The sequence below is a fragment of the Episyrphus balteatus genome, chromosome 3, assembly GCF_945859705.1.
Source record: "Episyrphus balteatus chromosome 3, idEpiBalt1.1, whole genome shotgun sequence".
In the NCBI taxonomy this organism is placed as follows: Eukaryota; Metazoa; Arthropoda; class Insecta; order Diptera; family Syrphidae; genus Episyrphus; species Episyrphus balteatus.
The window spans coordinates 100,129,355-100,147,080 of NC_079136.1; the positions used below are offsets into that span (position 1 = coordinate 100,129,355).

Here is a 17,726-nt window from a genome sequence, read left to right on the forward strand (position 1 = left end):
TATTTTTCATTTTTTCTCTAAAAGAGAATACAGTGACCAATTAATAAAATGAATTGAATAATATGTAATGGGGCCTGCAAATAAATCAAAAGTAACCGTAGAGATTCAGTTAGTAATAAATATGAATTTGCTAAACCAAATTTAGTACAACCATTATTCTCATTTTTATGAATTTATTTTACTAAAAAAAGTCAAACTTTTTATTTGGTGGTTGTCAAATTGTTTATTTGTTCTCCTTTAAATTCTAGAAAAAGAGAAAACTTCGCAGTTGGGTAAGATTAATAAACAATTTATGTGTATTTGATTTATTTGTTTATTTATTAGGTATCTATTAAACTGCGTTGTTAAAAACTTCCTCGGGCAGTTAACAAAAATAATAATTGAAGCCTGTTGATGAAATATTAAAATTCTACATAATGTTTATTTATATTGTGAAGATTGATGTAAGATTTATTTATTCCAACACAATGTCGGATTATTTTAGTATTAACTTTTATTTTAAATTATTGACCAAAATCAAAGTTCATTAAAAGAAAATATCTATTAAGAAATTAACTTAATTTCTTTGGTTCATTTATTTATTTTTAAAAACATGTTTTTGTTTTATAAACAATTTTTTTTTAAAGATTTTTTTGGCACAGTTCAAAATGATTTATTTTTAGATATTTTTCAAAATAATGAAATTGAAGGCAAACAAAAAAAAAAAAACGTTGATGCCAATTGAATTTACACGCAAGTTTTGTGTATCTTTGTTGATTTCCTACTATGACAATTTTGCCAATTTTCGATCTAATTTTGCGGAAATATTTCGAGTAAATAAATTAAAAATATATACATATATAAATTTGGCCAATGCCAAAAAAGAAAAAAATAAATAAATACATTTTTGAAATGTGATTTTTAAAAAATAATGTCACTGTGGATTTCATACTTGCGGTGTATTCATATTGATTCTAGTCAAAATGTTTTTAAGCAATACTGAGTTTACACGTATTGGCCATAAAAACTCTCTTGAAGCAAAATAATGTTTAAGGTAACGAATTTGATAATAATATTGTTTGTGGATCATACTACCTACCTACTTTCTGAACTGATTTCAGCTAAGATTATTAACTTAAGAAGGCTCTCTTTTGCACTTGCGTTTTTTATTTCTGTCAACTGTTGCAAAGCCTAGAGTCACAAATTTAAAAAAATATATAGTACTAAATGACAAATTTATTACTTAGTATATATGTAAAACCGCGATCTTCATGTTTCATAAGTTTCTAAAAGTGACAAACAAACGAAGTGACTTAATATGTCTTTTTTAATTTATTATATCATTCTATTAATTTATTATTTATCTTCAATTAACAAATAAATAATAATAATGAATATAAGGTGTAGAATGCATAAAACGTATGTATTTTATTAAAAATGATGTACTAAGTATACCTCCCACTTATATAACTGAAAAAAAAAAAAAAAAAAATAAAAAAAAATCTTGCGCAAATAAATATTTAAATTGAAAAGGGTGCATCGTCATCAAAGTTAAACGAGTTTATTTTGATTGCGTATAATTTTCAATCTTGATCAATGAATTTTATTTATTCAAGTGATTCTTAGATAGATACATATTTGTATCTACCTAGTTTTGTGTAATATTTTTTATATAAATTTTTTTTTTGTTTTATTATTTTTTCTCTTCTTTTTTAAGCCGGAGATAATAAAATGAATCATAGGCGGATTTAGGGGGGGGGGGGGCACGGGGGCACGTGACCCCCCCAGAACTTAAAGTTCATACTTAAAGGAAATCAAACTATAAGAGTTTTAAAAATATATGAATAATAACAGAAAGAACTTGAGTAAAATTCTTGTCTATTTCTGGCTGAAAATGCGAATTTTGTTGATTGTTTCATCCCTTTCCCATGAAAAGCTCTACCTCACAAATAAATAAACGATTTTTCGATTTAAAAAAAAGTGAATTTTCAAAGTGATTTTGGTGAAAAATTTTGATATGGACATCGAATGACATTGAATGATATAAAAAAAATAATTGTACCTATATGCAACTCTATTTTTTCATACAGAGGGGTTAAAAAATTTGCACTTTTTTCGTTGTTTTTTTTTCAACATTAGTGTTTTTAAAATAGCGGAACACGTCACAAAATTGCATAAACTATACATTATAGAACTGCAATATATGTAGAACAAACTTGCATTTCAGAAGTTTGCCCAAGTTTGCACCCCGAAAATAAAGACCCCTTGAAAAAAAACTCCTCAAAAGCGACCCTTACTTATAGATTTTTATAAATATTATTTTATTGAGAAAATTTCTCCAGGGATACCTCTAAAAATATGTAAAAATAATAGTGTTCCAAATTTCAAAAGAATCGGTGCAGTAGTTTTGAAGTTATGAGGAGCACCGGCGTTGAAAACATTAGTTGTGGGGATAACGATTTAAAGTTTTGAACTCTGGACTAAAAGACTAAAACGTTCCTAAGGGTAGTATTAAAATACTTATAACTTGGTCAATTTGGCTCCAAGAGACCTACGATTTGAACACAATATTCTTGAGGTATAAAACAATTTAACCCCTTGTAGCCCCATGTGACATTTCTGTAACAAACCGAAAAAGATTGCATAAAAGCTCTACAAACTATTTTTTTTTCTTTTGAAGCTTCTAATATTATAATCTTTAAGTATTGCTTTATCGAAATAGTACTTCAAATTTCTAATAAATAGCACCAATAGTTTTTAATTGACAGTTAATGTTGAAAGTTGGGCTTTTTTTGAAAATAAGCAAATTTGTATAAAAACTACGAAATTCAGAAAAAAAATAGTTTTTGTTAGTAAACCCCACGGGGTTTTATTTTTGGATTTTAGGAAAGTGCCTAAAAATTAATATTAGATAGTTTTTTGCTTGAATTTTTGAATTTTTATATAAAAATAAATTATTTAAACTTTTTTTTACTCCCAAAACATCGAAATAACTAAGTAAATAATGACTTTATTGAATTTTTAAAAAATACGTGTTTTATTAAAGATAAAGGCCAATCGATTGACTTATTAATTTTTAAACTTACGACCTTGGGTTACAAAAGGTTAATGCAAATAAAAAAAAAAAACTGGGTTTCCCGGCAAAAAAGTAGGATTGAGTTTTTTTGTTATTCTTAGGAACTTTAATATTTATTAGAATGAAGTCTTTAGTATTTGACTAAAAACTACTAGGTCATTAACTAATGGTATAATTATGTCCATAATATTGCAAAATTTTATACAAAATCAATTAAAAAACGTAAACATTTTTTTTTTCAAAATTTCATCTTTAAAACTTAATTTCTCAAAATCTATTTGGTGAAACAACTTAAGTCAAAAATTAAACAAAGAATAGATTACTAACTTTAATATAGCACAGAATTGTACGTGCATTTTCTGATTTTTTATATTTTTTTTCTTCCGGCTAATCCAGGAGTAAGAGGGTTAGCACTTAAGTGGCTTTTACTGTAACAAGAAAATGAAAATTTTTCCTTCCGAATAACTTTTTGGTCATTTGGTACCTATTTGATGTGGGAAATGTGCCTAATATTTTTGGCCAGGTTTTAGACCACTGTGGGTCATTAAAATTTTCTGCTTGTTAGTCAGTCGTATGGTACTTCACTTTATTTCTAACTGTTATTGCTGTTTTTTTTGCCAATCCGTCCCTTGTGCCCCCCCCAGAAAAAAATCCTGGATCCGCCCCTGAAATGAATATAACACTATGCTTTTCTGAAGGTTTTTGGTGTGCTGAACTTGAATCCGAAGTCGAAAAAAGTCGACCCGCTCCCGTTTTTGAATAGAATATAAACGTCCAAATTAGTCAAAAAAATGTGTTTTGAACTTACTAACAGTAATTTTTTAAAAACGGATTTTGATCAATTTTTCAGCACACTTAAAACCTTCAGAAAAGCAAATTTTTATATCTGCAACAAAACAAATATAAAAAGAACTAAGTGCAGTAATATACAACAACAAATTTACAACTGGTTAATTATTATCAAAACAACGATTTCTCTTGAATTAACCTATTGAAATTTAATTTTGAGTTATTACTTTCGTAAATCACATTTTACAAAACCAACTGTTCATTCACACGTAAGTTTTACTTACTTAGGAAAGTTACTGGAATTCACTGTGTAATTATTAACAGAATTTTTATTTTTAAATAACGAAAGTTGTAAGACGATAAAGATTCGGAGAAAAGTAAACTAATTTTTAAAAACTTAAGAATATCTTCGAAAGTATTTCGTCGACTAAGCTAACTTCACATTTACAATATTGTTAAACACATAAAAAAGTATTTGTAAATTGAAAAGATCAAAAACAAAAGTCCTTCTACTCCGCACTACTAAATGTAAAAAAATGAACCTTTTTGTATTTTTAATCAGTTCTTTGCATAAAAATAAATAATAACAAGAAGTTTTTAATATCAATAATTATAATTTTGCAATTACCTGAAGATGAGAAAATAACTTCTCGAAAACGTTTGCCATAATAAAAATAACAATTCTGAAAAAAAGAATAAATATAATTTATATAAAATATTTATGTAATTAATTAGGTACATAATTTGTTCATAAATTTCAAATATGTATATTATATTTCTATACGAATTTTAGTTTGTTATTTCTTTTTTGTTAATAATTTTATTTTGGTTAATTGAAATCCAATACCAAAGTAAAATATTTTGGTTAAAAATGTAAATAGGATTTTTTTAATAAATTTTAATTTTTATAACACGAAAACCAAAATAAACCTATTAAAAAATAACATCTCCCATATCCCATCAACAAAAAATAAACTACATAAGCCGTGTTTTATTGGTAACTCAGTACTTAGCTCAGTAAAATTTTACACGGGAAACAACAACAAAAGATTGGTAAGGATAAACAAAAGTTTTTTATTTGTTGGTTTATAAAGAAAATTTTGTTCATAACTTATACATTTTTGACCCTCCAACAATAAGGATTGTTAATATATAAATAAAAGTAGTCAACTGTTGTTGTTTACAGCATAAAATGTTTACTCAGTAAAATACTGATTACCAATAAAACACGGCTATAATATGAAATTGTATCTCAAAATAAATACTTTAATCTTCCCAAAAAATTAAATGGGAAGTTGGAAACCGCGTTGAAATAAAATTAATGAATCACAACTTTTTGTCTATATTCGTTCTCACGAACCAGGCAATTTACAAAAAAGCCAGCATAATTCCCTAACGCCTTTTAAATTTATATTTCTTGAATATCAGTACAACAATGATTGATTCATTTTCGCAAACGAAATATCCAAATATATTATTTTCTCCTCAAAGGGTAAATACTTAAATTAATTAAACGAAAAACATTCATTAAAATAGAGGGATGATATCAAAAAGGATGGAGAAAGAAAATCTTAAAATAAGGAGGTCAAAGGGAAATTTATTTCAACTGCTTTAGTTTTGAATAAAAAACTTGAACAAAACGAAAATTAAATAAGGATATGCGGGTTAAAACAATCCTTTGCCTTTTGTTTTGATGAGCGGGCGCATTTATATAGTAGGTATTTCTTTATCGTTATTATCATGAGTAGTTTAGAATTAAATGTTCTATTTTAGTAGTTTTATAGTTGTTCTGAGTGTTTTATTGGATACTTAAATCAATAAAATTTAGAGGAAAACATAATTTTATTAGCAAAGATTTTTGGAGATAGAATTTTATATAATCGCTTTGATGGAATTCTCTTATTGTTTTAATTATGTGAACGTAGATAAAAAAACCAAATTTTGTTTCTTGAAATCAACTTAAAATTATAATTTTATACTATGACTGCCATATTTGATGATTAAAATAAAGATTTCCGACAAAAGTAAGTGTTTACAAAAGGTTTAATTGTTTACCTAAATTCAATTTTGTTTTTGAACCTTTCTGTTTTTAGTTAAAAAGTTAAAAGCCTTTTACTTAGATATTCAAGTAAAAACCGAAGGAGTGAAAATTCAATTAAGTCCAATTATTCACTTATTTTAAAATCTATTGCATTCTGAATATGCTTGTAATTTAAGTTTTTATACGTTCTTATTATTGATTTATTGACTCTATTTAGAAGATTCTTATTGTATTTAATTGTTTACGAGCAAAAAAAAAAAAAAAATAAATATAGCCACGAGAGTATTTTATTTGAGGGAAATACTTTTTAATAGTTGATCAAACAAAAGGAAGATTGTTTCTTAAAAAAAAATCAGTCGTATATTACATCGTAGATGTAATGTTTTGTTTACAAACAATTATAAACTGTTTTCAATTCAAGTCAATTAACCAGATAATAATAAACGATTGAAACGATTTGTTTGCGAATGCAAAATAGTATTTGTTTACAAACGAGCACTAACAATGCACAACACAATTTACAAACACGGGTTAATTTGTGAATTGAACTAACTACAATCATGAGAATAGAAACAAAATTTATCACAAAGTGGGTATGTACATACCTACCTATAGAATATGAGTATAACATTGATAGACAAAACTTTGTGTGAACGAAGTCTTTGCTGGAAACTTTTATATTTAAATAAGTGCCATGTTATATATCACAGAACTTAGATCTAAAAACTCAAACAATTGTAGACGAATAAGAAATATTAAATCAGTATTTAAATCGACAGTATTAAATTTACTTCAATCAAACTCAGAAACTATATGATAGACTCTACTTTTTCCATCTCTAGAAAACTTAGATCACAACAAAAACATTACTGTTAAAAAAAGAGCCAAGTTCTCCTATGTTGAAATTATGCTGGCACAAAAAGTACTGAGATGTAAAAGTGTGCCAAGTTCTAAAGTTTGGGTTCAAATTCGTATCAATAAAATTTTGATTGTTCTCTTGACAATTTTTCTTTTAATTTCCGATTTTTAAAGTTATTTCAAAAATTGCCAAGTAAACAATCAAAAATTTATTGATACGAATTTGAACCCAAACTTTAGAACTTGGTACACTTTTACATCTCAGTACTTTTTGTGCCAGCATAATTTCAACATAGGAGAACTTGGCTCTTTTTTTAACAGTAATGTTTTTGTTGTGATTTCACTACTTTTTGCAAGGTAAGGCTGTAGAATTGAAAATCTCTATATTTGATGAAAATTCAGTGAAAATGGGCGTTTGCCACGCCCCCTGGCTGAAATTCTCAAATTTTAAATTTTTTCCTTTGTATAAACTACCAACTCTACCATTCTACCAAATTTCAAGATTCTAAGATAATCAGAAGTGCTCTATAATATTTGATGAAAATTCAGCGGAAATGGGCGGTTGCCACGCCCCCTGACTGAAATTCTCAAATTTAAAATTTTTTCCTTTGTATAAACTACCAACTCTACCATTTTACCAAATTTCAAGATTCTAAGATAATCAGAAGTGCTCTATAATAGTTGATGAAAATTTAGCGGAAATGGGCGGTTGCCACGCCCCCTGACTGAAATTCTCAAATTTCAAATTTTTTCCTTTGTATAAACTAACAACTCTACCATTCTACCAAATTTCAAGATTCTAAGATAATCAGAAGTGCTATATAATATTTGATGAAAATTCAGCGGAAATGGGCGGATGCCACGCCCCCTGAATTGAAAATCTCAAATTTTCGATTTTTTCCTTTGTATTGACCACAAGTCCTATCACCGTGTAAAATTTCAAGTTTCTACGATAACGGGAAGTTCTCCATAATTTTGATGATCTGTCAGTGAGTGAATCAGTCAGTCAGTCAGTCAGTCAGTTACGGTTTTTGAGATTTTCGAAGCCCTATATCTCAGAAACTACTCATCGTAGCAAGCTGAAATTTTGTGAGGAGTTTTGTTTTGACCAGCTTAACAAATGAAGCGAGTTTGAAATTTCTAGTATTTTTGGTGTGGAAGTTAGAGGGGGGTCGAAAATTGCCTGAGTTGTTTCCTGTAAATAAGGGTGTAGTGCCAAAGTTGCTAGAGAACTTGGCTGGGCACTACCGTGCCCCTTGATCTTATGCAACATTAAGCTGGTTCTCAATTTGCTAAAGATTTAACTTTCGTTTTCATGAAAATCTAGTTGGATTCTTACGCAATTGTTTCATTTTTATTCAGAATACTGAATTTTGTCTCTTCTTAAAACAAGAGTTACATACATACATACATATATGTATTTTCATTCAGTTTGAAATAATTTTGATTTAACTAGAAATTTATTTTTGTTTATTGATACAAAAAACTTACATACATACTGCGCAGTTTACATTTATTTAACAAAAAATAATAACATGACAGCTACATATATGAAAAAGTTGTTATTAAAAATAGAAACAATGTTAATAATAAATTGGCAGGTACAAAATTATAATAATAACAACAATTAATAATTTATAATAGTATTAATATTTATTAGAGATCTAAAGATGGGGTGACAATGTAATTTAAGAAAAAAATTACTTTTATACTTAAATGAGCTGATACTGTAATTAAATTTATCGTATAAAAATAATTTCTCTACAGGTGAAATTTTATTTTTATAATCAAAATTACGGGTAGGTACTTGCCATACTACCTAAATGAAAAATATCCTTTCTCAAAAATGACGATTTTGTTTAAAATGTTTGTGTGCACGGAGAAAAATAATGCACTTTAAAATAAGGTGTTGGTCACTACTTTAATAACAATTTTCTTAAAACAAAAAAATTTCTTATTATTTATTTGAAAATTTTTATCAGACTTTTGTTACAGTTTATTATACTGTAAGAATCTGTGATAACCTGATGTAAACACATTCGCCTGGTGACCCAAGAGTTGTAGGATCGATCCCCAGTGGCTAGTAATTATTTAATATTTTATATTCTACTATAGATTTTAACCACAAAATCTAGTAAATATTTTTTGAATCGTTATTAACGGTACCGTTTTCTTTAAATGACATTCTCGAGAATCACATTTACCTAAGGATTTTTTCAAAAAATTTCTATATTATTTTTTGAAAACGGGGCTATGAATTTTTTTTAAACTTTATCGTTTTATGACGATTAAAGCCTTAACTACATTGACTCAAAGTGAAAAAGTATAAAAGTGAACATTTTCAAATGCATTGCGTTAGCGAGAAAAAAAAAATATTTTCACTTTTGTACTTGTGCAGAAAGTGCCCAATGTAGGTAAGGCTTAATTATTTTATTTGAATGGAATAGCATTTTTTTTTGAGAAAAATGTTTGAATATTTTTATAATACTATTTTTTATAATTTACAAGGCTTAAATTGTTTTAGGTGTTACAAGTCTCCAAGTCTGAGTCGCCAAAATATGGTTTTGTGTTTTTTCATATACTTATCTACATACATAACATATGTACCTAATGTATATCTATGTACAGTGCAAAGTTTCTTTAGCAAGCATTATCAATTGTTGCTTAACAGCTTAACGTTTAAATTTTTTGATTATAAATGTGGCAAACTTTCAAGAGTGCTTCTTTAAATTTGAAATCTATGTCGAAACCGTGGACTTTGTACAGCCAATTGTAGATTCAGTTTTAAAATTGCCAAGCTCTGAAATATTCCTAGATATCTGCAGAATCCACTTTATGTAAATATGTAGATGCTCTTGAAAACTTTTGTCCTTTCGGTTATTTCTTTACCTGTGTTAGGCCTTATTCAAATAACTTTATCAAATGCACTTTCCACAATGCAACGTATGTAATAGTAGTTCTTTTCACAAAAAAATCGATTTCAGCAGTATGGTGCATTTTTCCAATGTTGCTCATTCTTCTGTTGCATCTGAATTCTGCTCAAAGTACTTACTGCAACAATGTTGTAATTCTGTACAACCATTAAAATCCGGAATATATTTGAAAAATCAAATCGTTCGAATAATTTTGCTTCATTTCGTCTGTTCGAATTTTCAATTAAATCAATTTCTGTCTTCATCATAATTTGATAAGTAGTCGTGCCACCATACTTGTTAGACTTCAAAATTTAAGCTTTCAAAACATTAATTAAACAATAAAATAAAAAATTCAAACGGATTAAATGTGCAAAAGGAATGCAGATGATAGACTACCGAATCAAATGTCAAAGTATCAATGCTTTGTCATTAAATTACCTTTTCAAACGAAATCAGAATTTTTTTGAAAACTTATGTTTGCTTGTCTTAAATTGTTAAACAAAATTATGCGATGTCATATTATCATATCATCAATAATGATCCTGCACCCGTATCATATATAAATGCATGCAATGGTCAATGGAATTTTGGGGCGAAAAAACATTATCTTCCTGGAAGATATTTTGATTGGAAGTTATGAAGGTAATAACCGAATCCACACCCAGATTCTTCTCCAGAGTTTATGATGAAATATATTTATTGCCATGGCTCGGCATTTTTAATGCTACCACATAAGATGTTCACTGAACTCTATTTAATCTTATTATTTCATTAGTGTTGGGTAGGTAAACCGTATAGGATAGGTATATAATATATATCTATACTTGGTATCCGTCCAATCTGCAGATAATAAACGAAGGTACAGCAAACGCCGGCGACGACGATGCTGATGATGGTCGTTTTCGTTCTTGTCCTCGTTCATCGTTGTTGTCCGCATATATCTCATAGATAGGTACACAGTACACACATATAACCATATATTCAGTGATTCTTCCCAATTAATTTGTGCTAAATGACGCGGGAAGAATTTCGACATGATTCTTCGAAACCAAATCAAACGAATGAATTGAATATATGTACGTTGAGGTCAGTGCAGAATATACTGCTCATTGATTATATGGGAACTGGAGAACCCAAGAACTAACTACGCGCCACGACTACCGTGTTCACTAATGAAATGACAATGTAAAGAAGCCATCGAAGTTTATTATCACAAGATGTATTGGAGGAGATTTTTGTGGTTCGAATAGCTATATGCGAATACAACAACTGAGGTTAGATACATTCGTTTTTGAATAGATTTGTCCAAGTATTTTGTATAGCGGTATATGCATGTTGTATATTATTGTATATCGATTTCAGTTCAGAAAATAATACTTGCTCCAATAATTTTTTGCTGTCGTAGCTAGTTATACAGAAACATAGATACACTTGTACATGCATATGTATGTATTATTTTTCGGTTTTCAATCAATGATTTATTATTCATTGATGTAGCCTTCGTTCTGCACTGCAAATGGTATGAGTTATGGATTTTAAATAAATTGGATTTAAAGTGAGGACACATTTGTAATAATTTATGTTTAAGTGGCTGAGATTTTTGAGACAAATTGAACGAATTTCAGGAAATTATTGCGTAGAAATCAATACAGAAAAAAAAGTACGAGAAAATAGTGGGATATTATACTGTTTGGAATCTTAAGTATCATTCGTTGGTCACTAAAAATTATTCAAGTAATATTTTTTAGGCCTCTAAGATAATAATATAATTTTTCTTTCTTTTCAAAAAAGCAATCTATTTTTTTGGGATCCCTGAGGTAATATTTTTTTGTTTTTTTAGATGAAATAATATGTAGCTGGCTACCACTTCGTTATGTATTACACTGAAGAATATAATTTGTCTCTCATGTGTCCGAAGTGATTCTAGTTTAAAATCATAACTTTCGGGGCCCTTGGACGTGTCGGGGGCCCCGGGGCACCGGGGCTTGCCCCAAATGGTGTGAACGCCTCTGGAATCAATGGATCTTTTTGTTTTGAAAACTTTAATAGAATCATAGTTCACACTAGAAAATTATATTGAGGTTGTCTGGTAAAATTTCCATCAATTATTTTGATTTGTTTCCTAGTTGTTACAATTAAAACTACCTGTTCAAAATCTACATATTTTGTTGTTTAAAACGTAAAAAAACATTTAAGCTATAACCTCATGAACTTGTGAAACAGGTACCTATGTACCTACCTAGTACTTGAATACTAAGTACCTTAAGAAAACAGTGTTGGATCAAAGGGTTTTAATAAATTTTATAATTTTAAGTGACTGGCAATGCTTGAATGTTATTTTTCTGATTCATTCATTAATGATTAGTTTGATGATTTGCATATTTATCTATTGCAATACTGTTGTATTTCTTTCAGATAAGAAGACCTGTTATCATTCCGATATTTCATGGATTGTTTAATATAAACAAAACAGAAGATCTGAGATTATACCTACCTTTGTTTTTGTTAGTTTTTATATATGAGTAGTTAAAAAGCGAAAGTGAATTGCTATATTTTTCAATTGATAACAGTTTTAATTTCTTTAAATTTGGCGAACATAATAGAAATATTTTATCTAAGTTCTTTTGCACTGAAATTCTTTTCGGATAATTGCGGTGCAAAAAATGAAAAAGCCAATAACTGAAAGGGGTCTAGTATTTTGTATAAAGAATTTTCATCAGTTTCTTCTTTGCGTATTTAAAGTGCCCTATTTGGCAAAGTACATTGTACAGGGTGTTCCGTTAGTACTTATGTAAGTAACATATAAGAGGTGATTCTTGGGAATATTATGAGACAAAAAAAAATCGTTTTATATAAAGTGGCCTGTTTGATTTTGTATGGATGGTAGAGCCCGTTTATTAGATCTTAGTGCACATGGTCTTGGCACATGTTCTTAGGGTGTTTTTTTCATGCTGGATCAAATGGATTGAAGACCAAGACAATCTGACTTTCCTGAAATTAGTTTTTTCTCTCTCTCAAAAAAAAAAAAAAAACACTTCATAACTTGAAAATAAGAATCGTCATTTTATGTTCCGAGATAGCTCATTTAATCATTTTATCTCTTATTTTTGGGCATTCTCCTTTATAGAACTAATTTTGGACTAATTTTAAAATATGTTCGTAAGAATAAGAATTGGATAATTCATGCAAAAAAAAAAGCAGATATTAAAAACTATTATTTAACCAGAAATTCCGACCTTAACCCTTTTGCCCAGAGAAAAATAATAATTTTTGTACTAGTAAAAGCATATATGCTATAATGCATGAAAATTATTTGTTTTGGGAGAGGTGATTAGGTACATTTTGTTACCACCAAGAAACAAAGACTTAAATACGATTTGATTGAACTAAAAGGGTACCTAAGAGCAAATACGAATAACCTAGTCTTGCCTTTATTTCACTTTAAGTTTGGTTTGACCTAAATTTTTGGGTTAAAACGATGCGGCATAACTCAATTATTTTGTCACTAAAAATAACACTGGTTTACAAAATTAAACTTTTTTTTTGTTGCCGGAACAAAAATATACTTTTCTGAAGGTTTTCGGTGTGCTGAACTTGAATCCGAAGTCAAAAAAATTCTAGCAGCTCCCGTTTTTGAGATATTACCGTTAGAAAGTGCAGCACTTCGGACCTTATTCTTTTATATAAGGAAAATTGTTTGACCATATTTAGTAACGGTTTTTATAAGAACTATTTACCACCTTTTTAAATCTGTTTAAATCTCTCCGATATCTTTTTTACTTCCCGAGATATCCTCAGTTGTTTGATATTTTTAAAAATTTTATAATGTCATTATCTTCTTTATGATATATGAAGCCAAACCCACTGACTTCAGTTTAAGATATCTCGGGCAATACATAAGATATTGAAAATATTTAAACAGGTATCGAAAGATGGGAAATAGGTCTTATAGAAACTGTTACTAAATATGCTCAAACAATTTTCCTTATACAATAGAATAAGGTCCGAAAAACTCAAAAAAACGTTTTTTTTGCATTTTCTAACGGTAATATCTCAAAAACGGGAGCTGCTAGAATTTTTTTGACTTGGATTCGAGTTCAGCACACCAAAAACCTTCAGAAAAGTATATTTTTGTTCCGGCAACAGAACCCTTGTTAACCAGTGTAATCTTTAATTAAAAAAAAAAAAACTTTTTAGAGCACCTACATCTGCCAACTTTCTAATATTCACTTGTTGATTTAAATTAGTTTTTTTTTTTGTTTGTTCGGTTCTTCACGTCAGAGGAAAAAATATTCTAAGGAAATTATTTTATTCCTATTTGTTTTTTTGCTCGTATTTTTGTCGTAAATTTGCAACATGCGCGATTATAGGCATTTGTTTTTAAATTTGTGGATATATGCTTGAATGTACACAAAATAATGTCATTTGTTTATTTACTACAAATATTTATGTATTCTTTTATTTTCAGCTCAAAATCTTATAAACGTTTGTGAGGACAAGCAATTCCAATGTGCTGATGGGGCATGTATTCCAATCCGTTACGTTTGCGATGGAGAATCAGATTGCAGCGATCACAGTGATGAATTGGTAACTGAATGCAGACTGCGAGGTATGTTTTTTTAGCAAAATATTTGTATAGGTAGTTTACGTTTTTAAGAGGTTTTTATACATCTTTATTTTCGAACGCAGAAAATAAAAAAAATTTCTAGCAGTACTGCAAAATTAAACTGATTGGCTTAGTTAAGTGTAAATTATGGGTAATTTAAATATTCTTTTCCATGTCTTTTAATTTGGCTTGGAAAATAAGTTCACTGCAGTACTGCAAAATACAATCTTTTGCGGAATTATTTTGAGATATTTGCAACAATTTATTCCTATCGTAGTTTTTTTTTCGAAATTTGTCTCCGTGTTTATTCGCCGAGTGTAACATTTCCAGTTCCAATTTCTGCCAATAAGAATTGATTGCTCGTTGAATGTTTCCTCAGGTTTATCAGTCAAAATTTAATTTTTTTCTAAACCTTTTTTTCCATTTAGCGAAAGTTGGTTTTTGTTGTCACGTTTTTAAAATAGTTTCCATTTTCACAGTTCTTCAGTTTCGGAATTTCGGAAATTATTTTTCTTAAGGAAATTACACAAGCAATTAAAATCTTTGTTGAGTATAGTCATCTCTTTAGCCCAGTCGGGATGTACAAAAAATTAAGCTGAAATGGAAAAAATTAAATCGTGCATTTTTTTTTTCATAGAACGGTAGAGTGGATGACTGTAATCTTAAAACCAGTTTTTTGGGAAAATCGAGCTTGAGCCAAAGCTGCCATCTAGGATTAAAGAAAAAACAAGTTTTGGTGAATAACTCGCCCATTTTTGACTTTTGATGAAAATTATATTGGTAAAACTTGTAGAATATTTTATACTCTATAACTTTTATCTTAATAAATTTTTCTATTTGACCAATATTTTTCGAGTTAATTTGAAAAAACTATAACCTTACTCAGCTTAAACATTATACCCGCTTTGAGTTTTAGATTTTAAGATCAACGCAACATGAGAGTGTTTTTATATGTTTTTGGACATGAGAAATCTAGATGCAACGTAGTTTTTGCAAATTCCTGAAATTTTATAAACAAAAGGTACCTTCAAAAGTGACCTTCAAGTTTTACCTATACATATAATTTTTGTCAAAATACAAAATGGCAGAGTTATTCATTAAAACTTGTTTTTTCTTAAATCCAAGATGGCGGCTTTTGCTCAAGCTCGATCTTCCCAAAAAACTGGTTTTAAGCTGTCAGTGATTCCTTCTACCGTTCTATGAAAAAAAAATGCACGATCTAATTTTTTCCATTTGAAATGTTTAATTCGACTGGGCTACTTGTATTTCCTGTATAATTCAACTTTATCGTCGATATACATATATAAAATCCTTTTCAGTTACCTTTTTTTCTTTTTTACCTAGAATTGATTTTTCTTAATAACTGTTTATAGAGAACATGAATTTTCTTAATGGCAACCAACACATCTAGATTGTTCAGATTCATTCTTAAATCGAATAAAAACATTGTCAAACATTCATTAAATATATTTCCTGATTCATTTGCATGAGGGACAAACCATATTAAACATAACTAAATTAGTATTTACAAAAATCGAATAATAGATATACATAATTTCCTAAAATTTTAAAACTTGCTGCTTTTCAACCATAAATAAAAAATACACAAAAAACAAATTCATTTCAATTTGAATATATAACTTGTGTTTAAATGGTTTAAACAATTCGGAAGTGGGATTTTCTATTTTTAATTTAGACTGAAACATCATTTCTGTAATCGTAAACAAATAAAAAGAATATAAACATACAGATACACATAATTTATGTGCAACTCATTTATATTTTTGAATTGAGCCGAGTACCTTCCCTGCAAGGTGTCAAAAAGCTTCCTTCAAGAAGAATTTAATTTTGGAGAGAAAACAGTAAAATACGAAGGGCAAGCTTACGCATAGTAATGCAGAGCACGTCCCAATAAATTGCATTTGCATAATTTTTTCTCCTGAAAGCTTCAAATTGCATCTGAGACGTGGACTTGCATTCTTAAGTTTTCTTTTTAAATTGTTTTTCAAACTAATCTTGAATAGAAATTGTAACTTTTATGTACAAGTGTAACATTGACGACATGATATCTACTAAGGAAAGGGCATAACAAACTAACTCAAAAAAAAAAAAAAAATCATCTCATTTCTGTGAGACTTTGAAGTTCCCTTTGTCTGGGTTTTGAAAATGATCTTTTCTCTTGCTGAGTGGTGACCTAGTTTCAACTCAATCCTTTACCCAATTCCAATAAAATGTGTATATACTATAGCAATCCTCTTACAATAAAGTATAAATACTTAAAGAATTTCATGAAAATTTTAAAAGATTTTTTTGTAAACATTCGCAATCAAACTCGATAGTTGTTCCACTCTTATTTGATAGCAGCAGTCATGAGCTAGTTTTATCATGATTTTGGGTCATTCGGTTGTTTGTGGGGTAGGTCAACACACAAAAAAAAGTCAAAGCGCGCAATGTGTTCTTTGGCGATAATACCTAGTCAGACAAAAAAATGAAAAAAAAAAAATTGGATTCAAGGAAAGGTCTGCGAGAAGTGGGTAACGTATCCAACGCTCTGGCGGCTAAAAACAAGGACTTTTCGATAAAATTGGTTCTTCACGTTCTGGTATTGGGGTCAATGGGAAAGTTTGTTTTCTTTGTTTCTCCAGAGTAATATTGTAGTTGGTTGTAGAGTTTGAGGATATTTTTTTTTTGTTCAGGAATTCTAATCTGCTTAACAAGTTTGCAATGTTTTTCTTTTGGAAAGTTTTTTTTTTGCTTTTTTTTTGTTTTGCCAGAAGAAATGTTGTTCTCTTACATTGGAATCAAATATTAAAAAAAAAAAGAAAAGTTAAATCATGTGCAGATAGAAGGATTGTATTGTATAGTTTGTGTTTGGAATATGATGCGGAAATCTATTTATATTCACTAGGTGAATGGTTGCGGTAAAGTTGGTAGCATAGCAAGGTCCTCAAGATAAGAGTTACAGCCAAGGGAAGTATAAAACCGTAAAGTAATGAAATATCCTTATGTTCAGTTGGTTTGATATAAATAATGGAAGAGGAGAATTATCAGTGGATATTACAACGTGCAACTTGCTGTAGAAAAAATATAATGAATAATTGTAAAATTATAGCAATGATAAGAGTAACGTAAATATACTTCTTGTTCGATAAGTTTGAAAAAAAAAATGTTTGAACACGGTTTGGGAGAGTCTGGAAATTCAAATCCGACAGAAAAATACACACATATTGTTAGGAGTAACTAGTTGTATGAATATCAAAAGATGAGTATATTGCATTGCATACTCTTGGGCAGTCGTTTAATTGGCTTCTTTATTGCAAAGCAGTTGAATATAAAATAGGAATGAAAATAATTGGGTATTTTCTATCTCTGAGGAGTTTGTTTCAAAATTATAATCGAATATCTAAACAGATTCTAATTAGAAAAGTGTAGTAGGTACCTTTGTACGTGAAGGTTAGGTTC

The 17,726-nt window shown here is 28.9% G+C and overlaps 1 protein-coding gene across 7 annotated transcripts in view; it reads left to right on the plus strand.

Annotated features, from left to right (window-relative positions):
* LOC129915339 (very low-density lipoprotein receptor-like) overlaps positions 1–17,726 on the plus strand; it is a 174,366-nt gene that overhangs the window by 21,597 nt on the left and 135,043 nt on the right. For 6 of the 7 annotated variants that reach the window (XM_055994827.1, XM_055994833.1, XM_055994826.1 and 3 more), the window contains exon 2: positions 14,127–14,267. In XM_055994827.1, coding sequence (XP_055850802.1) covers positions 14,127–14,267 — 141 coding nt within the window. Of the gene's footprint in view, positions 1–13,964; positions 14,065–14,126; positions 14,268–17,726 lie in introns of those variants that run through there. The other variant, XM_055994831.1, reaches the window with a different exon arrangement.